At 36.7% G+C, this 23,331-nt stretch overlaps 2 protein-coding genes across 3 annotated transcripts; both read left to right on the top strand.

The window, feature by feature from the left end:
* Positions 1 to 8: 8 nt before the first annotated feature.
* TUBE1 (tubulin epsilon 1) lies at positions 9 to 22,276 on the top strand. The gene is made up of 12 exons (XM_030882811.3): positions 9 to 126; positions 221 to 294; positions 926 to 978; positions 3,458 to 3,515; positions 7,151 to 7,266; positions 9,846 to 9,967; positions 13,169 to 13,356; positions 13,575 to 13,750; positions 14,575 to 14,715; positions 20,213 to 20,353; positions 20,982 to 21,156; positions 21,475 to 22,276. The coding sequence occupies exons 1-12, from the start codon at positions 102 to 104 to the stop codon at positions 21,631 to 21,633; spliced, it is 1,428 nt and encodes a 475-aa protein (XP_030738671.1). The 5' UTR covers positions 9 to 101; the 3' UTR covers positions 21,634 to 22,276.
* Positions 17,452 to 20,164, top strand: LOC115866910 (ubiquitin-associated protein 1-like). 2 transcript variants are annotated; one of them, XM_030882810.3, is made up of 2 exons: positions 17,452 to 18,682; positions 18,866 to 20,164. In XM_030882810.3, exons 1-2 carry the CDS (start codon positions 17,600 to 17,602, stop codon positions 19,106 to 19,108), a joined length of 1,326 nt encoding a protein of 441 aa, XP_030738670.1. In that variant the 5' UTR covers positions 17,452 to 17,599; the 3' UTR covers positions 19,109 to 20,164. The 2 variants fall into 2 exon arrangements, with proteins under 2 accessions (XP_030738670.1, XP_030738669.1); XM_030882809.3 differs by having other exon boundaries at positions 17,452 to 20,162.
* Positions 22,277 to 23,331: the final 1,055 nt, after the last annotated feature.

Below are 23,331 nucleotides of genomic sequence, written 5' to 3'. Positions count from 1 at the left end.
GACTTACGGCCGCCCTGCCGCCTCGGAGAGAGCCGTTGGTGGGCAGGAAATACGCAGGCCGGCGCGGGCTCCTGGATGAAGCGGGACGGCCGCGCTGCAGCATGACCCAGTCGGTGGTCATACAGGGTAAGCCGCCCCGGGAGGGTGGGGACCTGGTCGCCGCCGAGGCGAGTGGCCCTGTTGCTGCCTAATGTCTATTCTCTTACCTTCCTGGGCGCAGTCGGCCAGTGCGGAAACCAGATTGGCTGCTGCTTCTGGGACCTGGCGCTGAGGGAGCACGCCGCAGTCAACCAGGTACCGTCCCCAACGCGCGGGAGACCCCCATGCCCGCCTGTCCCCGAGGCTCTTCCAAAAAATAAGCATTAATACTCTGGGAGCTTTTATCTGGCCGATGTAAGTTGTAGGGGATCTTCTCGGTAAAGGGCAAACTGGTTTTTAAACTTCTGTTGGCGTTAGACACAAGAGTCCAAACGAACACTCGCCGGAGATCTTAGTTTTAAGGTTCCTTAATTCTCAGGGTTGCATCTTTATCAGGGTTCTTGTGAGGAGCAATGAGATAGCATATGTGAAAGTACTTTGTAAAATAGGTACCATGTGTGGCATTATATTCCTTAATTTAACCAGTCAGCTTTTTAAATGATCACCAAGAATGCAGGGAAAGCTCTCATTTGATGCACCTGCTCTACAGTTCTGTGGGGACGCCTTTTCTCAGTACCTTCAGCTGCACTTAATCCATAGATCTCGCGGTATTTGCTCTTCTCTAGATTGGAAGAATCAGTATAACCATTTTATGATTGTTTGCTTTTTCTTATTGTAGCCATATGCCGGCCTTTAAAGTATTGTGGGATTATTAAATTAAAAGGACTTCGTTTGGGAAAGAGGCAAAACGTAATCAAGCGCTAATAAATGTATTTTTTTTTTTTAGAAAGCGATTTATGATGAGGCAATAAGCAGCTTCTTTAGAAATGTGGATACCAGGTAAGATGGGGTTAAAGTCTGTCACATAGCTTAATAATTATTTTCATGTCAGCAGTTTGGGAGAAAATTCTTCAGAGGACAGTAAAAGCAGTTGATAACTGTAAAGAAGTTGTTTGGCTTTTTTGTTTGTTTTTCTCATTATTGAAAGCATATTGTCATTCTCTTGTCATTAATATTCTCATGTCATTAGGCAGAGCAGAGCAGGACAACAGGTTTCCTTTTAAAGCCATATGAAGGAATAAAAGGAAACTTTAGTGTGCTTAATTTTAACTTGACCTTGAAGTAAAGTTTAACTAAAAGGAATGCTGAAAATTTCCCTGAGAGTGTCTTGTTAGTGCATTCAATAATGGCTAACTTTTGAAAGAAAAATACATTGTTTACATTCCTGTGATATTACTTGTGGTCAGGAGTATTTGCTCTACAAATAGAATGTGCTAAAAAGGAGCAGAGCAGTTGTTGTCAGATTAGTTTTGTTTACTTAATAAAGGGTATATGTAAGTATATATCTTTTACCTGAAAGAGTAATTTGACATTCAGGGTGTGTTTCTAAGCTTTTAACATTAAATCATGAAGTTCATTTTCAAAATGCTTAATAAAACTAAACCTGCCAGGCTTGAACTGAAAAATGCATACTTTATATCCAGTTTTAATCTAATAAAGATTTCAGTTCTAGTTTGAATTAGTTGGTTGGGTGTTTGAGGCAGTTATCTCCCTGGGAAGGCTAATTAGGCCCCACTTCCTTAGTGAATTTCAGAGTCTGACCCTCACGCTTGCAAACTCAGGAACTTCGATGACATCTTGATAATGGGTCCAGTGCTCTCTAGTACAGGCAGATAAACCAAACTCAGATAGGAAATTACAAAGCAGAAAGTCAGTGTAGTCATGGACAGTAGGAGCTATAACTCAAAAAGACTAGACACCCATTTTCTTTCAAAAGCACATTCTCTTCTGTAGGAAATCTATCAGGAGAGCTAAGTGATAAAAGGTTACTTAGTGACCATGGAATCAGACCAAGGTAAGTTAGGTGTATTACCTTAATGACTGGTGTTATTTATCTTTATTAATATGGAGATATCTGTCACATAGACTAGATTACCTCTTGTTTGTAAACTAGAACATCATCTCCCCTACATACTATTAAGAGACTCAAATTTGCCTTTGTAATACTTCCTTGTAGGTAGTATTCTAACTAAATCTGTACTTCCATTCCCTCTGTAATAACTCCTTTCATTGAATATTACATAGTTGAGATTCAGCTGGAAGCCATTCTCTCTTAATCAGCTGACTTTACCTAACTCTGTTCTCATCTACTCGGTTCGTTTTATAATTTAACCTAAGAGCATACTTATTTCTCCAATATCAAGTTTGAGGAGAAGAGCCTTGGCATCTTGCTCTTCTTTCCAACATAGTATCAACACATGCAGCATCTATTCCACAAGTTAGTACAAAAATTCTTTTTCAAAAATAAGACCACACCTTTGTATATACTTATTTATTTGAGGAAATTATCATACCTTTTTAATAGCATGATAGGAATTTACCTATACCAGGGGTTGGCAAACCTTTCCTGTAAAGGACCAGATGGTAGATATTTCAGGTTTTGCAGACCGTAAAGTCCATATCACATCTCCTTGAGCCCGCCATTGTAGTGTGAATGTAGGTATAGATAGTACATAAACAAATGAGTGTGGCTTTGTTCCAATAAAACTCGTTTTCACAAGTAGCTGGTCATACTTGGCCTGAGGATTATAGATTATCAACCCCCGACCTATAGCATCATCTATGCTCAATTCAGCTTCACTTCATATATTCTGTCTTGTAAACTATATTGACTTGTCCACTGTTTGTAGTCATAGACTTAGTTACTTTGGTGACTTATCTTCAACATGAAATTCTAGGAACAGCCTTAGATACTCAACTGTATATAACTGGTATGTTAGTTGATGTGTGTCTGGCTACAACAGAAAGCCTCACTAATGGTGGCTTAAACAATAGATGCATCCAGTTATGTCACATACAAAGAAATCTGTGTTTAGAGACATGCCCTAAAGACCAAGATACTGTCATATTGTTTCATGTGTTGGTTTTTTGTCCTCATGTTTTTGTACTTCATAACCGTAAAATGACAGCCTCCACTGCCAGGAATCCCATCTAGATTCGTGTTCAAGGTAGGAAAAAGGACCAACTGCATCTGGTCCTTTTTATCAGAAAGCTTCCCAGAATATCTCCTTTTTATTTCATTACCCAGAACTGGATTACATGACCAGCCCAAACTACAAAGAAAGCCAGGGAAATAAGTACCTCACTTTTTCAGCCTATTGGGAGGTGGGAGATTACGAATGGCTTCTTTGTTGCCTTTTGTGTCTGCCTCACTTGGCCTATAAGTAGTTTTACTATGTGAATGGAAGTTAATTTTATTACCTGATAGCACTATTAGCATGGAAGATCTTATGACCTTTTCTCATCTTTTACCTTTCAGAGTGGTTGGTGATGGTGGCAGTATTTCCAAGGGGAAAATTTGTTCTTTAAAAGCACGAGTAAGTCTTATACACTTGGATTCTTATATTGCATGTGTTTTTAAAATAACTCTACTTCCGTAACTATCATAAGAATAAAATTTTAATTTAACTTCTCAAAATAAAAAAAAGGTATTTGCTAAGCCACATTTAATATAAATATAATTAAGCAGACATTTGTGTCTCCATGAAACTTTAGGGGGAAAATTTTGTGCTTAAAGTGAAAATACTGCATATTTGGCATTTTTCTAAATGTTTTAGGGGAAATATATGTCTAGATAAATGATAACAAAAGCTTTTCTTAACTCTAAGCCTAAAATACATTCTAATGAAGGTTAATTTTCATATAAAAATGATGAAAGGTTTACTTGCACCAGAGTTACTATTCCCAGTACAAAGCATAGATTCAACCACATTCTAGTGAATACATAACATAACCATGTAAGACCTCCTGAACAAAAATACTTCTAGTCAATAGCCCATATTTAGTCTTAATCTCATTGCAGTTAACACTTCTCTTCTTTGATTGTGTCTCTGCAACAAACTGCTTTTTCCAGCTGTTGATCAGTAATGTTTGACTATGACAGAAAAGAAAGGCAGTTTTGGTGCTGTGGAAGTAATTGAGATGATAAGGATCAGACCGGGAGTAGCGGCTGAAAGAGTAAAGAGCAGTAGTGTTGTAGTATCTGGGAACCATCGCCTTGTATCTGTGATCTCCAGTGTCCTTGGGAAACAAATTTAGGGCAGAGACTATGTGCTTGTAGTCTGTTAGGATAATTGATTAACATTTGCTATAGTTCATGCCTTGGAGAGTGCTAACATCCCAATCCAAATCTTGCTCAGAGATAAAGAAACATTAACATTTCCTAGACCACTCCCAATTTGAGCTCTTTCCCACCACCCTACCAGTGAGCAAGTTGGCAAATGGAGGAAACACTGCTGGAAGAGAATAAATCAGTATGTTTCTATAGCCTTTGGCTTTTTTCCTAGAAGGTGTTCTTCCATTTCTTCTTAGTAGTCTTGGTGTCATGTGGCTCTGATCACTGAAGAGTCTAGGCTTCAAAAGATAATTTGGTGGCTGGGTTCCTCCACTGTGTTAATAGGCAAACACTCAGAATTTTGTAAATCCTGTATTACAATTAAGGGGAAGCTCAAGGGCCTAAAAGCTATCACCAGGTAGCTCTGGAATAAAATAATAAACATCGAATCTTGGAAGTTGTGACTCCAGATCTTGGATGACTAAGTGAGGAATCCAGAATAATTCCTTGTAATTAATTTCCTATGGAAAAACAAATCAGAGGTCTTATGTGACTAAGGAAAGATTGAAAGAGTTACAGACTGTCAGGGTTTAATGCTAAGTGACTATGACAGTGATGATTCCCTCAAAACTGACTTCAGGAGGTGCTTGAATGTCAGTTTGTATTCTGTATTCCCCTTCCTTTGCCTGATTGCAAAGTAATTGAAAGCATGTCTTAAATATGTTTAATCTTCCACAAATCATCTCAGTAAATCTATTTTGGAACAAGGACAGTAGAAGCTTATTTTGTTCTTTTTTGTAATCTTATACAACAGTGAAATCCCTCTTACATGGTTGATCGGGTGTTAAAGTCAGCATTTAAGATAAAAATTGCATATTATCAAAAAAATCCTTGAAAATCCCTAAAATTGCCAAGAAATGACCCTGTATAATCCTGTGTATGTATATTGATGCTGTATTTAAAGGAGCACATTTATAAAACAGAATTTTACAGTCTTTCTAATATACCACTGTAACATGATGATACAACATGTGATATTACTCAGCCATAAAAAGAAACAAAATTGAGTTATTTGTAGTGAGGTGGATGGACGTAGAGTCTGTCATACAGAGTGAAGTAAGTCAGAGAAAAACAAATACCGTATCCTAACACATATATATGGAATCTAAAAAAAAAAAAAGGTCATGAAGAACCTAGGGGCAGGACGGGAATAAAGATGTGGACCTACTAGAGAATGGACTTGAGGACACGGGGAGGGGGAGGGGTAAGCTGGGACAAAGTGAGAGAGTGGCATGGACATATATACACTACCAAATGTGAAACCGATAGCTAGTGGGAAGCAGCCGTATAGCACAGGGAGATCAGCTCCGTGCTCTGTGACCACCTAGAGGGATGGGATAGGGAGGGTAGGAGGGAGACGCAAGAGGGAGGGGATATGGGGATATATGTATATGTATAGCTGATTCACTTTGTTATACGGCAGAAACTAACACACCATTGTAAAGCAATTATACTCCAATAAAGATGTTTAAAAAAAAAAAGTGGTATGCTGTCATACAATTAGAAATATATTTCTAAAGTACTGTGTAATAATATTTTAATTGCCAGCTTACAGTAGCATACTTAATTACACAAATAATTGAATTCACAGAATTTAAATGGGCATAAATTGTGACTCCACTGTAGTCAGTACTCGGTAAGTGTCAAACTTGACTGTCTCCCTTTGATAAAATAATAGAGCATAGAGTTTGGTGGTTAAGAGTGAAGATTCTGCAGCCAGGCTAGCCAGGTTTGAATCAGCTCTACCACTTCCTAGCTGGGTGATCACAGCCAAGTTATTTAATTTTTCTAGGCCTCAGTTTCCTCATGTGTAAACTGGGAGTAATTACAGTACCTGTGCATAGGGTTGTGAGGATTAAATGGGGTGATACATGTACCGTGGCATGTAGTAAGTGCTTAATGTTACATGCTCACCAGCACTGAAAAAGCCCATAAATCAAGCACTTTCTCTGTGACTCTGAATCAAAGACTTAGGTTAAAGGGGACCCTAACATCATTTCAGATTACTTTTTTCAACTTTGCTTTTTTATTTATTTAACTCTATTTTACTCTTTCATTCTTCTTCCTCAGTGTAGGAAATATAGAAAGTAAAGTACAAAACAGTGGGGACAGAGGGTATATAATTCTACTGCCAAGCTATCTCTGCTTACATTTTGCTGTATTTCCATCCAGTCTTTTCTATTTTTCTTTCCATAGCTAATTTTATGTTTTATTTTCTCATTTTCTTCTTAGTAATAGAGGTTATCTCCCATGTCAATAAAGTTTGTGATATTTAGTGAGTTTGTGAATTTAGATTGCGAGTTACTTAGGGGAAGGGACACTTGTCATCTTTGACATCTATCCAGTGCCTTGGCTTTGCACGTAATAGTAGTTTACTGATTTGATTTGGACAGTTTTCGGCTGTGATTCATAAAGAGCAGCATGGTTATTCCTAGTGACCAAATACATTAATGAACCCTACATTTATTGAGAATTGTTTCTGGTTAAGGTTACCTTCTAAACTTCTGAGACCTTGTTCTCAAGAAATTTATAGTCACATAAGCACATAAATAAAAGAATTTTATTAGAAATTAGAAATTATTAGAAAATCAGAATTATTCAGTTCCTTTTTTTACTTCTTATTCTTAGGGTAAGAATTTAGAATCCATCTTCTCATTGGATTCCACCTTTGGAGCAGAGTGAAATTATTTTTTAAGTTTTATAACAGACTCCACAAAGAGAGTCAAAGATTTGATCAAACTTAAACTATAAAAAGAACAATGCAACTTCAAAAATTCTTTTTATTTACAGAGTGACTAAAGAAAAATATGCTAATTACATTTTATTTGTCTTTCTCAGGCTGTCTTGATTGACATGGAGGAAGGGGTAGTAAATGAAATTCTTCAGGGACCATTGAGAGATGTATTTGATAGTAAGCAGCTCATCACTGATATTTCTGGCTCAGGGAATAATTGGTGAGAATATGCTGGATGTAAAAATTAAATGTCATCTGAAAAAAAAAAGAGGAATCTTTCCTTTATTCTGATAGGTCCTGCTGACATGAAGCAAGATACAACTTGCCATACCTAACTCTAGGCCTTTCAGCCCATCATCTTTTCCTTGATAGATGATGGTGTTCACAATGCTTGGAAGCCATCTGTATCCTAGTTGTTTCTCTTTTTTTTTTTTAAGAAAAAGATGAATCATGAAAAATTGATTTACTAAATTTCTCATTGTAATTTGATTCTTGCATAACTGCTAAGTAGTGACAAAAGTTGTATTTATTTTTTTGATATGTAGTTCCACATTTATATATTCTATAGAATTCTTCACTTGTCCATAAAGATACAAATGAAAGGTTGTTCACTGAAACATTGTTTTTAACATCAGATAGTACTCAACAGGGGCTTGTTTAAATCAATTATAGTATATCCATACAATGGAAAATCATGCAACTCTTATAAAATGTAACATATCTGTATGGAAATTTTCTAACATTTTAAAAATCAGAAGTATTAAGGCATGGAACAATGTGGCTAGCATACTAATTTGTATATGAAAACCCTTACCTTTTTCTTTTTAACATCTTTATTGGAATATAATTGCTTTACGTTGTTGTGTTTCTCCTGTGTAACAGAGTGAATCAGCTATACGTATACATATATCCCCATATCTCCTCCCTCTTGCATCTCCCTCCCACCCTCCCTATCCCACCCCTCTAGGTGGTCACAGAGCACCGAGCTGATCTCCCTGTGCTATGCAGCTGCTTCCCACTAGCTAGCTGTTTTACATTTGGTAGTGTATGTATGTCCATGCCACTCTCTCACTTTGTCCCAGCTTACCCTTCCCCCTCCCCGTGTCCTCAAGTCCATTCTCTACATCTGCATCTTTATTCCTGTCCTGCCCCTAGGTTCCTCAGAACCTTACTTCACTCTGTATGAGAGACTATTGGTCCATCCACCTCACTACAAATAACTCAATTTTGTTTCTTTTTATGGCTGAGTAATATTCCATTGTATATATGTGCCACATCTTCTTTATCCATTCATCTGTTGATGGACACTTAGGTTGCTTCCATGTCCTAGCTATTGTAAATAGTGCTGCAGTGAACATTGTGGTACATGAGTCTTTTTGAATTATGGTTTTCTCAGGGTATATGCCCAGTAGTGGGATTGCTGGGTCATATGGTAGTTCTAGTTTTAGTTTTTTAAGGAACCTCCATACTGTTCTCCATAGTGGCTGTATCAATTTAAAAGTTGTAAGTATTTTTATAAACTGTTCTCTTACCTATAGTATTCGACTCAGTCAAAGTTTTCCCATCAGTCAGATTTAATAGAATTGATAGAGATGCAAGCCAGACCAGTGTCCCAGCATTCAAGGTCAGTCTGAGGCTATATTTGGCCCTTAAATATATAATGGTCTCTTCTCCTTAATGGGAAAAAAGCTCCAACAGTGATCATTTTAAAATTTACATTGACACTGGTTTTGCTGTTTTTTAAAAAGTAAGTAGGTTCTTGTTTGCCAGTCTAATATTTGTTATTTAAATTATTTGCAGTTAGTCCCTCAGGTTTATAATGTGTAATACTGTGTAATTTTACTAAAGCATGAATTTGAGTCTTGTGTTCTGAGAGACTTATTTGGGGAGAACCAGTCACTAAAATAAGTGTGTCCACCATCCAACCAGCTTTCTCTAATTGTCGTATAACTTATTCTGCAACTTTTGAGTTACACCTGACTACATGTTGTATGGGAATCGTTCTTACATTTCAATTCATCATAATAATACTTGCAAACTTGGGCAACCAAAAAGGCTTGCAGAACCTCATGAATATCAGTTTTCTACTGGGTGGCATTTCATCTAGTAATAACATGATATGACCAATATTTTTTTCATGTTTTAAACCAAAGTAGGTCAGTTTAAAATTTTTTACTTTTATGTCTTTCTAGTTGACCACATTCTGCTTTTTAATACATGAAAGTGCAATCAGTTTACTTTCAATGAAGATGAGAAAAAACTTAACTAAAACCTTGTTTTGTCGTAATTATACCTTAAGAGCAGATAAATTTTAAAAACCATAGTTTAGGGCTTCCCTGGTGGCACAATGGTGGAGAGTCCGCCTGCCGATGCAGGGGACACAGCTTCGTGCCCCGGTCCGGGGAGATCCCACGTTCCGCGGAGCGGCTGGGCCCGTGAGCCATGGCCGCTGAGCCTGCACGTCTGGAGCCTGTGCTCCGCAACGGGAGAGGCCACAGCCGTGAGAGACCCGTGTACCACAAAAAAAAAAACAAAAACATAGTTTAATATCCATTGATAATGAACTATTTTATCAGCATATTTGAGGATTATAGGTATATATATTTGTTAAATTATCTTCCTATATCCTTGAGATATCATAATATGATTTATTGATGTTAAACAGGAATAAAATTTACATACTACAGTAAAAATACTTTTTGAAGCTTATCTGTAGTCTTTTCATTTAGTTCAGAAATAATAAAATCTTGAAATAATAAATGCAAGGATTTTTTTTTTAATCTATATTCTTTTTTCCAGGGCTGTGGGTCACAAAGTGTTTGGCAGTCTTTATCAGGAACAGATTCTAGAGAAACTCAGAAAGTCAGCAGAGCACTGTGATTGTTTGCAGTGTTTTTTTATAATACATTCCATGGGAGGAGGTAAAATTATTTATTCATTTGTCTATAACAATGTGAAAATGCAAGTGAGAATTCATTTTGCCAACATAAGCCTTGTTTTCAGACCTTTGCTTAATAAATATAGAACTATTAAGAATTAAGAGTATGTTTATGAATGTATGTACATAACAGCTTTTTATCTTAAATTTTTGTCAAATTGTGTCACTCTGACCATTTTTTAAAAATTTAAACCCTTTTAAAGAGTCAGTAGAAATGAATCTGAAAAACTTTTTTCTTTTATCTTTAGTAGAAGGTAGATTTCAATATAAGCTTTTTGGTAATGCTGCCTTTCTCCTAAGAGCTTGCTTATGCAGTTTCATATGCTGACTAGAACTAAGTATTTGTGGCATATTCATAGATACGTTTGCAAAAGAATATCAGTACCCTTTCTTTAACTACCTTCAATCCTTTCTTGTGTCCAATAAGAGAAATAAGTAAAAGAAATCCTCTTAGTCAACTCCCTTAAATCATTCCTTACATGGTAATTAATCACCTTGACCTAGAATAAATGATCTGCATTGCTTTCTTTCCCAGCGAAGCCTGTACCTTGCAAGTGAAGTATTTTGTTCCCCTGTTCCATGAAGTAGAAACAGATCATAATTTGATAATTTCAAAAGAGAATTAGCCTATTTTAAAAGAAAACTTTGCCATGCTTTTTTCCTCCAAGCTGAGATTAAGATTTTTATATTCAGCAGGTTATGTACAGTTGACTTTCTTATACATATCTGTTATTCAGTATGATAGCATTTGAAAATTAAAGTTAAAATTGCTATGTAACCATGCCTTTAGAAGACCATCATAATCATTAAATTAAGAAGCTAATTTTCAGGGCTTCCCTGGTGGCACAGTGGTTGAGAGTCCGCCTCAACCGCGGTTCGTGCTCCGGTCCGGGAAGATCCCGCATGGCGCGGAGCGGCTAGGCCTGTGAGCCATGGCCGCTGAGCCTGCGCATCCGGAGCCTGTGCTCCGCAACGGGAGAGGCCACAACAGTGAGAGGCCGCGTACTGCTAAAAAAAAAAAAAACTAATTTTCTTTATACTGGTATAATTAACCTGCAGATTTTGAGTAAGTTTTCAAAAAAAACCAATTTGATTTATAGTTCATTATGGTGCTTTTTTTTTATATCCCTCTATTACTCAGAATCTCAGTAGACTGTACTTTATTTATAATTCACTGAAAATGGCAAAAATACTTTAAATAATATTGAAGGCTAAAAATGAAGTCTTTTCCCACATCTAATCCCTAATCTCTCTCCTCACAGATTATCAAGTTTGCCAGTGTCTGTCCTTCCAGATATTTCCTGTGCCCATTGTGTGTTTTTCCATAAACAAGATCATGAAATACATACTACCCTGTAATGTTTTCACTTTAAATCTTTCCTGAACATCTTTCATCAGCTCTGTCCAATTGTGAGAATATGTAATAATTTTTAAAGTCAGTTCCTCATTGATGGATGTCAAGTTATTTATGGTTTTTAGCTACTACATAAAATCCCCAGCGAACATCTGGTACCTATATCTTTGTTCATTTGTGCCACAATAGCTGTAGGCAGTATTCCTAGAAAGGAAAGTGGAACCAAAGAATATGTACATTTTAAGTTTTGGTTGATATTACTAAATAACCTTCCTACATTATTGCATCAATCCGTATGATTAGCAGCAATGTATAAGAGTTTATTTCCGCACACTGTCACCAACGCTGAGTATTATGAGACAAAATCTGTCTAATACAATATGTTCAAAATTATATTGCTTTAATTTGCATTTTTTAATTAGAGAAAAGGTTGAGCGTCTTTACATCTATTTGCCATTTGATTTATTTTGAGTTACAATTTATATCCTTTGCTCATTTTTCCATTGCATTATTCATATTATTTTGTTGTTGATTTGTGACCCTCTTTATTAAAGAAATTTAGTCCTCCATCATGTTTGAAGATTTTTTCTTAGTTTGCCTTTTTATTTTGTTTGTTTTTATATATACATATATATAGAGAGGGGGGAGTTTTGTTTACTTTTAATGGAATCAAAACTATCTTCTATAATGGCTCTGGTTTTTTATAATGCTTAGAAAGTCCTCATTAAAGATTAACCCAAAAAATCTCCCTCACTTTCATCTAATATTTTTAACATCATAGCCTTTTTTTTTTGCGGTATGCGGGCCTCTCACTCTTGTGGCCTCTCCCCTTGCGGAGCACAGGCTCCGGACGTGCAGGCTCAGCGGCCGTGGCTCACGGGCCTAGCCACTCCGTGGCATGTGGGATCTTCCCAGACCGGGGCATGAACCCATCATCGTAGCCTTTTAATATTTATCCAAATGGGGTTAGAGCATTATTGGCTTATAAACTTTTTCTCATCTGGACAGCAAGAAATACATTTTACATTACAAACCAACACACACACAAACATACACAAACTAAAACAAAAGATTATTTACCCACACTATATGTGACATACTAATATTTCTGCGTTTCATTTAAGAAAAGAAAATACTGGTCCTAACCTTATAAATTAGTTTCATAGCCCACTGATGGTTCACAAGCCATAGTTTGAAAAGCACCAGGGTAAAGGATTCCAGTTTTCTTTTAGTTCTTAAAAATATCTGAATTTATATATATGTAACTCTGTGTGTCAGAAAATTACCTTAATGAAGTTCTTAGAGTTTCTGCTTTTAGATAGATAGTAAAAAAGTTTCCTCTTTGAAACTTTTGTAAATTCAAGTTGGTCATGCTTAACTTTAAATTTTAACTCAGCATTTAAGTTGCTTAATGTCATGATAGTGTTCATCATTAAGATTATATAGGTGCTGCACTAAAGATGTCAAGATAGTTTGTTTTTTCTTAAGTTGCTTAACATCAAGTGTAGACTAAATACTGTCTTAGTTGCATTTTTTACTCTTCAGTCAGTTCTTTTGACATCATAGAGATATAACTTGAATGTAAAAAAGTGTAAAACATAGAAAGGCCTCTCATCATCACAGTCAGACCCAGAGGTTGAATTCATGACTTTAAGTCTCACTACCTATATTGTCTTCATTTCTTTATCTGAAATTAATTAGTTAATATATAATCACAGGAATAAGTTGAAAATTGTATGTCTTTAATACATAGGTTTTTAACACAAAAACAGAATTCCGTTATATTCTGAACCATTTATGCTGTTTTCTTTTTGAAATCTTAATCTTCAGGAACAGGATCTGGACTTGGCACATTTCTTTTAAAGGTGCTTGAGGATGAATTCCCAGAAGTATACAGATTCGTGACTTCAATTTATCCTTCTGGTGAAGATGATGTCATAACCTCGCCTTATAATAGCATGTTGGCAATGAAGGAACTTAACGAGCATGCAGACTGTGTGTTGCCCATTGACAACCAAGTAAGAAATGGCATTGAATTTATGGACATACTATGTATACATTCAGTCCTGTGTTATGCTTATGTGTGTACGTGAAACAGTCTCTTCACTTTTCAGCCTTCCCATCTAAGAGAAAAAATAAGTTTAAATTGCTTTTTTTGGTCTTTTTCTTCCTGGTAGAATGTCATTTATGTCCTCTCTTCTTAATTGCTTCTCTCCCAATATTTTTCCCTTAAAAGTCTTTATTTGACATCATTAGCAAAATTGACCTCATGGTGAATTCTGGAAAGTTGGGTACAGCTATAAAGCCAAAGAGTCTGGTTACTTCAAGTGCTGGAGCTTTTAAAAAGCGGCAGGAGAAACCATTTGATGCAATGAACAACATTGTGGCAAATTTGCTGCTCAACCTAACAAGGTAATCCGTTTGACAGTGTACTTAAGGGCAGTTTAAAAATTTCCCTTGCTTTTGATAATGTTTTGCAGTAGCATTTTTTAGTTATTCTGAGTTGTAGAAGCTTTTTTAAAAACTTTATTTAAAATAAAAATTTTAGTTTGTCTAGTGTTTTCACATCTTGGAGTAATAGGCCAGAATTTTATTTTCTCTGACTCCAGAGGAGCATTTTGTTTTCCCCAGGTACGTTCCATGGAATATTAACAGATGTTAAATGGTAAAGGGTTTTGAAGGAGATACACTTGAGAAACACTTGGTTAGACAAAAACAAACTTGGTTGTTTTGTTTGTTTTTTTTTTTGCTGCGAAATGTCTTAACCTTTTAAACCAGCTAATCTATACCTCTTTATTAGCTGGTCCAAAATATTTCTTCGACTTTGATCTAAAAAATTGCTTTGGCATTATTATATTCCAAATTGTAGAGCATGTAAGCAAATCCCAGGGGAATTTAGTAAGGTTTATAGAATAATTAAATAACTGTTGAACTGTATGTATTTAATTCAATCTAAGGTCTGTTTTAAGTAAGATTTTTATGTAGGTAATTAGCAACTGTAGTAGAGTGGTTACACTTCAGATAATCCTGAAATAAGAATTGCTGTAGATGTTATGTTATATTTTGATTATCTTTATACACGATGTTCATGATACTAAATTTCACTAATACAGAAAAAAAAGAGCATCTATTCTCTAATGAAGTACAGCGTACGAAAGGATGTAGGAAAGTGCCTGCTGACTAAATCAAGCTACATTAAGTTAAATATTTTTCATGCTTTAATGTTAATTTTTTAGCTCTGCAAGGTTTGAAGGATCCCTTAATATGGACCTTAATGAAATCAGCATGAATTTAGTTCCTTTTCCTCAGCTGCATTATCTTGTGTCAAGCCTAACACCTCTGTATACACTGGCAGATGTTAACATTCCTTCTCGAAGGTAAGATGTAGTAACTTTATTCCAATTACTTGAGGGCTCAAATTACTTTAAAAGCAAACACATTTTTAAGAGAAAAGTTTATAATAACTAGTTATTTCTTCATACCATTTTCTTTGTGAGAATTATATAAAATATAGGTGATGACAGCCATTTTTCCATTAAGTGAATGCTTCCTTGTTTAGAAGTCATTGTTTAAAAATGTCAGTATTAAACTATTTGAAATTAAATCTAATAACGAAATTTTTAAGCTTATGAAAATTAATAAAGATATAATTTTTATTGAAAAAGATTTAAAGGCTTTGAAGTCTGATGTACTTAAATATGAATGCTAATTCTATCATTTACTAGCTACAGAACCTTGGGCAGGTGACGAACTTTTAGTTTTTCTCATCTTTAAAAATGAGAGTCAGAGTACCTACCTCATAAGCTTGTTGGTATATTAAATAAGAGTATCTTTTAAAGCTCTTACCCCAGTCTAGCACCATAGAGGGTTTACAGATATTACTCTATTATAGCTATTATGTATCACTTCCAGAACACCTTGTTTTATAACTGTGTCATTTTTAAGCATAAAACTTACATCAATTTACTTAACAAAAATGTAGTTGAAACATACTCTTATCATATACAATGATGATGAGCTTGAAAAGGTCACACTGACATTCACAGTTGACTGAGGGAAAAGGTCTTGTCAAACTCTGCTAGAGGAAATTATGTAAATGACAAAGTAAAAACTAGATTACAGATCTTTTTAATAGTTTAAATTTTGGCAACATAATTCTATACTGTGGGAATGTCACAGTAATACTGATTAACTTCTATTTGAGCAAGTAAATAACTGAGTATGCCAACTAATAGGTGCGGTCTCTTTCTTTGTGGGATGCTGATGAGCTTAACAAGTTAAGCGACTTGCATAGTTTATTGAACATGGGAATCAATCATTAAATGATTGCTTTTATTATCAGCCCAGCATATTAAAAATGAGTATATTTAGTAAAAGGTACACCTTTAATGTGGACACATAGAATGTAAATTGGTGCTAAACTATTTATTGTACAGTGGTGATTATCCAGACATTTAAAGTTACTCCTTAAAAAAATAAAAACATGTAATTTCTAATTAAATTCAGCATAATCCTGCTTGTGTGTGTGTGTGTGTGTGTGTGTGTGTGTACATATTTTTTTTCTTTTTGGTTGTGCTGGGTCTTAGTTGTGGCAGGTGGGCTCCTTAGTTGCAGCTTACCAGCTCCTTAGTTGTGGCATGCGAACTCTTAGTTGCAGCATGCATATGGCATTTAGTTCCCCGAGCAGGGATTGAACCCAGTCCCCCTGCATTGGATGCGCAGAGTCTTAAGCACGGTGCCGCCAGGGAAGTCCCGTGCTTGGTATATTTTGATAAAAATAATGGTGTCAGCATTTAAAATGTTTATATATTTATAGCTTGTTGCAGGTTTGTTCTGTAAGGAACCTTAACAATGTTAGACTCTTAAGGAACTTATCACAGTGTTCTTTCTAGCTTTGTGGGGGTTTTCCTTTTTTATTTTCTTTTTGCTTCTGTACTATAGGTATTTCAAAGGCTGCCATATCCACATATGGACACGTTTATCCTTGAGCAAATAATAAATTGTTTTTAAATTGTACTACTAAAAGGCATAGTTTTAAGACTTTAATTTCTTATTAGTAGTTTACAAACAACTGAGAATGGTTTTTGGATGTGCTTATTAATAAACGTCATCTAGTCCATTTTTATCAATGAAAATGACAAAGCACATATTAGCGTGTGTATATTAAATTCCTTGTTTGTAATGTAAAGAGAAATATCCCAATAACTATAAATAGCTCCTTGCTAGTTTTTATATTTTTTTTGACAAAAGAATGAGTGTGCCTACTTGTTGTATAGTGGTTCTTAACCTTTTCTGGGTTTCCTTGACTTCATAAAAATGCCCAAAAGCACATACACACCAAAATTTTGAGCACAGTAGAGGACTCATGAATTCCCCAAAGCTCACCATCCACTAAGAGAGTCCTCTATCCTTCTTACTGTAGAAGAATCAGGATAGAATGTAAGCTCCATTAGAGTAGGAAATTTTTGTTGTTCACTGCTGGGTCTCTTGCACCTAGAATAGTGTCTGGCACATAATAGGCATTTAGTAAATATCTACTGAATGAATAGGCAGCATAGTGTAATGCATTTAATATGACCCCAGACTGGGGTCATATTAAAGGCCTAGGATTCTGCGTATTATTAGATGTAAACTTCATCGGTCACTTTTATCTTCCTCTCTTTAGAGGAATGATAAAAGAATGAAGTTAAAAGACTTTATTCACTTAAAAGCCTCCCTTTTCAGGAATAGTAGTATAGAGTAGTGTCTTTTTTGGAGAGCCTAACATTGTCCTTTGATAGCTTCCTCATTATTCCTAAGTAATTTATGATATATTTTATAGACAAAGTAATCTTAATGTAGTAGGTTTTTAATTAGTTTTGATAGTTCTGATACTACGAAGTAGATAAGCGTACTGAACTAAGTAAAAATGACACAATTTTTAGAAATTAGTACTACATAGAGCTCACTAATGATGTAGTCAATATTTTGTAGCTGCCTGAAATCAGGTATATATAAAATACATTGCAGAAGCTTTTTATTCCCCCTAAAAAAAAATATTGCGTGGAGGGGAAGGAGGAGGGAAGTGGGGCTTCAACATGGCGGCTGTGGCAGTGGCGGTGGCTACGGTGACGGCCTGGCCTGGGGAGAGCAGAGTTGGAGGTGGTGGTCTTCGCTCTCCCTAGGGGCCGTCAGGAGCTCAGCGGGGACCGAGCCTGGGAGGCCGGTCGGCGGCAGCACCTTTCGGCTTCTGGGACAGCGGCGCCGGCGTTCAGGTTCTAAATGGCTTCTAAGAAGTTGGGTGCAGATTTTCATGGGACTTTGAGTTACCTTGATGATGTCCCATTTAAGATAGGAGACAAATTCAAAACACCAGCTAAAGTTGGTCTACCTATTGGCTTCTCCTTGCCTGATTGTTTGCAGGTTGTCAGAGAAGTACAGTATGACTTCTCTTTGGAAAAGAAAACCATTGAGTGGGCTGAAGATATTAAGAAAATCCAAGAAGCCCAGTGGGAAGCAGAGCGCAAGGCTGAGGAAGCAGAAGCTAAGGTGAATTCTAAGAGTGGCCCAGAGGGTGACAGCAAAATGAGCTTCTCCAAGACTCACGGTACAGCCACAATGCCACCTCCTATCAATCCCATCCTTGCCAGCTTACAGCACAACAGCATCCTCATGCCGACTCGGGTCAGCAGCAGTGCCACAAAACAGAAAGTTCTCAGCCCACCCCACACAAAGGCAGATTTCAATCCTGCTGACTTTGAGTGTGAAGAAGACCCGTTTGATAATCTGGAGTTAAAAACTATTGATGAGAAGGAAGAGCTGAGAAACATTCTGGTAGGAACCAGTGGACCCATTATGGCCCAGTTATTGGACAGTAACTTGCCTAGAGGTGGCTCTGGGTCTGTGTTACAGGATGAGGAGGTCCTGGCATCCCTGGAGCGGGCAACCCTAGATTTCAAGCCTCTTCACAAACCCAATGGCTTTATAACCTTACCACAGTTGGGCAACTGTGAAAAGATGTCGCTGTCTTCCAAAGTGTCCCTTCCCCCCATCCCTGCAGTAAGCAATATCAAGTCCCTGTCCTTCCCCAAACTTGACTCTGATGACAGCAGTCAGAAGACAGCCAAGATGGCAAGCACTTTCCATAGCACATCCTGCCTCCGCAGTGGCACGTTCCGGAATTCCCTAAAGCCTTCCACCCAAAGCAGTGCCAGTGAGCTCAATGGGCATCATGCTCTTGGGCTTTCAGCTTTGAACTTGGACAGTGGCACAGAGGTGCCAACCCTCACCCATTCCCAGATGCCTTCCCTCTCTGTCTTGTCTGTGTGCACAGAAGAATCATCACCTCCAAATACCTGTCCCACGGTCACACCTCCTAATCTCTCAATGTCACAAGTGCCCAACACTCCCAGCTGTCCCCAGGCTTACTCTGAACTGCAGACGCTGTCCCCCAGTGAGCGGCATTGTGTGGAGACGGTGGTCAGCATGGGCTACTCATATGAGTGTGTCTTGAAAGCCATGAAGAAGAAAGGAGAGAATATTGAGCAGATTCTCGACTATCTCTTTGCACATGGACAGCTCTGTGAGAAGGGCTTTGACCCTCTTTTAGTGGAAGAGGCTCTGGAAATGCAGCAGTGTTCAGAGGAAAAGATGATGGAGTTTCTTCAGTTAATGAGCAAATTTAAGGAAATGGGCTTTGAACTGAAAGATATTAAGGAAGTTCTGCTATTACACAACAATGACCAGGACAATGCTTTGGAAGACCTCATGGCTCGGGCGGGAGCCAGCTGAGACCAGGCCCTGCCACGGAGCCCCCCCTGCCGAAGGCCCTGAGGAGACCACCTGTGCGGAAGAAGGGGCACGCTTCCGGATTTTCTTTTGGGGGTGGAAGGTCAGGTGTAGAGACTGTGTTTGCCAAGTCTCTATGAGCCTAGGTCCTGAGCTGGGGAGAAAGTGGGGAAGATTTAGGAGTGCATATGCCCCCGGAACTGTCCCGGCTCCTTCCACAGTAAAAGTATTTGTATTCTGAGAAGTGTCCTTCCCACCTTGGCCATCCAGAGAGACTTCTCTGGTCTTTCTGGGGTCTGTATGGCCTCAGCCGAAACCTGTCCCAGCTGCCAAAAGGAGTTGGGGAGAAGGAGGTGGGAGGGCCAGACTCAGTGCTGCTCTGGGGCTAGATGTTTCCCTTCTCTGCAAGGGTGGACTGACCTCTAATCCAAGTTGAGTGCAATTGAAAGGTTCTTCCAGGGTTTTGTTTTTTTCCCCCTTTAACGATGTCACTTAGTGTTAACACTGGTTCTGCAATGTCTCTGAGGTGCAAAGAATGCCCTTTTCCCCTTGGGGCCCTGAGTTTGCCTTTTCTGCCAGGCAGTTACCATACTTCCCTGCCCCAGCCTGTTTCTTTTGGCCTGGTTTGGACCACAGTCTTCGGCTACCCGAGATTTTAGAGCCCCCTGCTCTAGAAAACAGTTGTCAGTTTAAGAAATCATTGGCCCCTTCCTAGCACATCAAGTGGGGAAGAAAGAGGCTGTGATTTAGTCACCCAGCACTAACTCCACCTCAGTTCTCCCTGGAGAACAGCCTCTCCCTCCAGCCCCCTGCTCTAGGATGACACAATGAATAACACCTAGTCATAGAAATTAGTCTTTGGTTTGTTTTGTATTATGTTGTACATCATTAAAGATCTAAATACAAAGGAAAAAAAAAAAAAATATTGCGTGATTTTCTCTCATATTTATCCAGATTGCTTTGAGGAAATGATAGCTGAGATTCAGAATATATTTGTGTGTGAAGTTTATTTACCTGTAGATGACTGTCTTTTCATTTTATAGTTACACATAGAAGAAAGATGTAGTACAGTATTTTGTATGAACAGTGACTGTCTCATTGTTTTAGGTTGGATCAGATGTTTTCAGATGCCTTCAGTAAAGATCACCAGCTAATTCGAGCTGACCCCAAACATAGTCTCTACCTCGCCTGTGCCCTCATGGTTAGAGGAAATGTACAGATTTCTGATCTTCGCAGAAATATTGAAAGGTTCAATTTTATATTTTTCAAGATAATGTTATGTGTACTGTTTGTAACTGTAGCATGTAGTTAAGTAGCACTGTGAACTTAATTGAAGTGTGACTTTGAGCAAGCTACTTAGCCTCTCTGAGCCTATTTTCCTCAAATGTAGAATAAGAATAATAATAGTACAGAGTTGTTGTTTATGTTAATTGTTATGCACATTAAATGATGAGATGTTATTTTCTGAAAATGTTCAGGAAATTTAGCTATTATTGTTTTTATTACCATTGCTACTACCACTACACTGCTTCTAAGTTTGTTTTACTATTTGACAGTCTTACTTTTTAGGAAAACTGCTCTATTGAATTACAAAGTAAGGAAAATTATAATACCTTCATTTCTTTTCATCCCCAGATTTCTAATGTTAAGGAATGTGTTTCTAGCTTCTTGAATCACCATTATGGCCAATTTAATGTCCCTTAGTTCACTGTTAGACTGTACCATAATACTGCTAGTATTAAAAAATAGGTAACTTACATTATATACTAAGCACTTAGAATGGTACCATTAGTAATGTCCCAGTTTAATGTGGGCTGCCATAATATGGCAGATATTTTAGTACCTTAATTCTTACCTTTGAGTTTTTGCATCTCAGATTAAAACCTTCTCTACGGTTTGTCTCCTGGAATCAAGAAGGCTGGAAGACCAGCCTGTGTTCAGTACCTCCTGTGGGCCATTCCCATTCATTATTATCTTTAGCAAACAACACATGCATCAAGCCTACCTTCATAGAACTGAGAGAGAGATTCACGAGGCTCTACAGAAAAAGGGTAATCATCAGTACACCTTTTTAACTATATGTGTTTATTTTGGCTATTTAAGATGTGTGCTCAAGAACTAAAGTAACACAAATCAGGTGTGATCCTGCCTGCTATATCTTATATCTGTGTATTGATTATAACTGAAGAGGAGAGGCTTATTCAGACTCCAAATGAGAAATCTCATGGGTTTATAGGATTTAGGTTCTCATTTCTCTTGTAAAGCTGAGTGTGAACTATCATTTTAATATGAATATTTACATTATAGGATAGTTGTCTGTATTAAATTTCCTGAAAATGGTCAAGATCATTCAGTTTTTTTATTTATAGGCTCATCTTCATCACTATCTACAAATTGAAGGGATGGAGGAAAGCTGTTTCACAGAAGCCCTGTCATCTTTATCAGCGCTCATACAGGAATATAACCAACTGGATGCCACAAAAAGCATGCCTGCCGAGGAGTTACCTAGACTAAGCGTAGCTGTGTGAAAAAGAAACCCCAAAGATACAATTTCTTTTTCTTAATTTCACATGTTTTGTCCCCTTACCTTTCTATTTTAGAATTTTTGTGATTCAGAAAGGCTGATTTGTGTTTTTCATATTGGGAAGTTTTTGTCTTTAGAGTAGTTTCCATTTAATCACAATTTGTTGATGATCCCACTGTGTGAAATTAGCCAAGTCCTAGTGCCTTGACTTTAAACATCTGTCTTTCAAAAAGTCGTGTTTTCTAAAATTGAGAGAACAGAGTTCTTCAGCATTTTATTTTATTTATAGTCTCATATGTAGGCATTTATACAGAGATAATCATGTCTTCAGTAAGTCTTGTACAGATGTATTTTTTATATTTATTTATAATTTATGTCTTCACATTCTGTTTAAATTCTCCTAACTCTTTAAAAGTAAATACGGGAGTAGAAGAACACAGTATAAATATTTCTATGTAATACCCACTAACTTCAGAAATAGATTTTATTACAACTTGAGGTTTCATTTCTTCTTTGGGTAACCACTTGTTTGCACTCAAAAGAATCACAATTTACAATTATTTTAACTTGTATTAAATTATTTTTAAATATAATGGTTTTTTATCAAACCAGTTAATTTTGTAACAATAAATGTCCATGTTTTTAAACCATGCTACTTATCAGTTTTGCTTGTCCCTTTTTTTTTTGGCCATGCCACATTGCATGTGGGATCTTAGTTCCCCAACCAGGGATCAGACCTGCACCCCTTGCATTGGGAATGTGGAGTTTTAACCACTGAACTGCCAAAGAAGGCCCACTTGTCACTATTTATACAAGCAAACAGAACATTACTAAGCTTGATATCCTCTTTGAAACTTTGCAGTAAATGACTAATAGTCTAGTGAAAGTGTTCCGGTTACTATAAATCTCCAGTTTTAGTCTTCAACATTAATTTATCTTTAATCACAATTTATATTTAAAATTCATAGGTGATTTATCATTTAAGGAAGTAATTTTGAGCAACAATTTATTTTCAAGCCAGAAAAATCTGTTGGGTGCTTTCTTTAATGTTATTTTTTAAATTTCTTTCCTTTTCAGAGTAAGGATACTGCTCTTGGTCTTTATCTTGGAAATTACAGTATTTGGTATAAATTTTTGGTATAAAAATTTAGATTACAGTTGTCAACAGTGGCCAAAGAAGTTCCATTTTTTCCTTCCAAAAGAAATCTTAGTAAACTGTTATTCAGGATAGAGCAATGGAAATAATAAATATATTTACAACTTAGTCTTATTCCTAGTTAAGATTTAATCTAGAAAATCTTGCTCACCCTATAATGATTATGTGATTGGAGCCTAGGCTGTATTGTCAAAGTACAGTTTTAAAACTTTAATATGCTTTTTATATAGCTTCAACAGATCATTTCAGATTATTTTATAGAATAAAATGTTCTCTTGTAAATTGTATAACGTTTCATTATGGAATATGTAGATGGAACCAAATACTTTTGTATTACATAATTATACACTTTAAGAGCTCAATTTTAAGGTTTTCGTATTTTACATATATTTTTAGGAGAACCTTTTTTAAAGCTTCTAATGCCTTAAATACAGTTATCTGAGAATTAGCTAGGCATTCTTACTGTTTTAAACCAATAAGGCAGATTTGCCACCCTTTTAAAACCATTTTAAATTTTGATGTAATGACATGATTGACCTTAACTTT

Source organism: Globicephala melas, chromosome 14, assembly GCF_963455315.2.
Source record: "Globicephala melas chromosome 14, mGloMel1.2, whole genome shotgun sequence".
In the NCBI taxonomy this organism is placed as follows: Eukaryota; Metazoa; Chordata; class Mammalia; order Artiodactyla; family Delphinidae; genus Globicephala; species Globicephala melas.
This window is presented reverse-complemented; position numbering and strand designations above follow the sequence as displayed.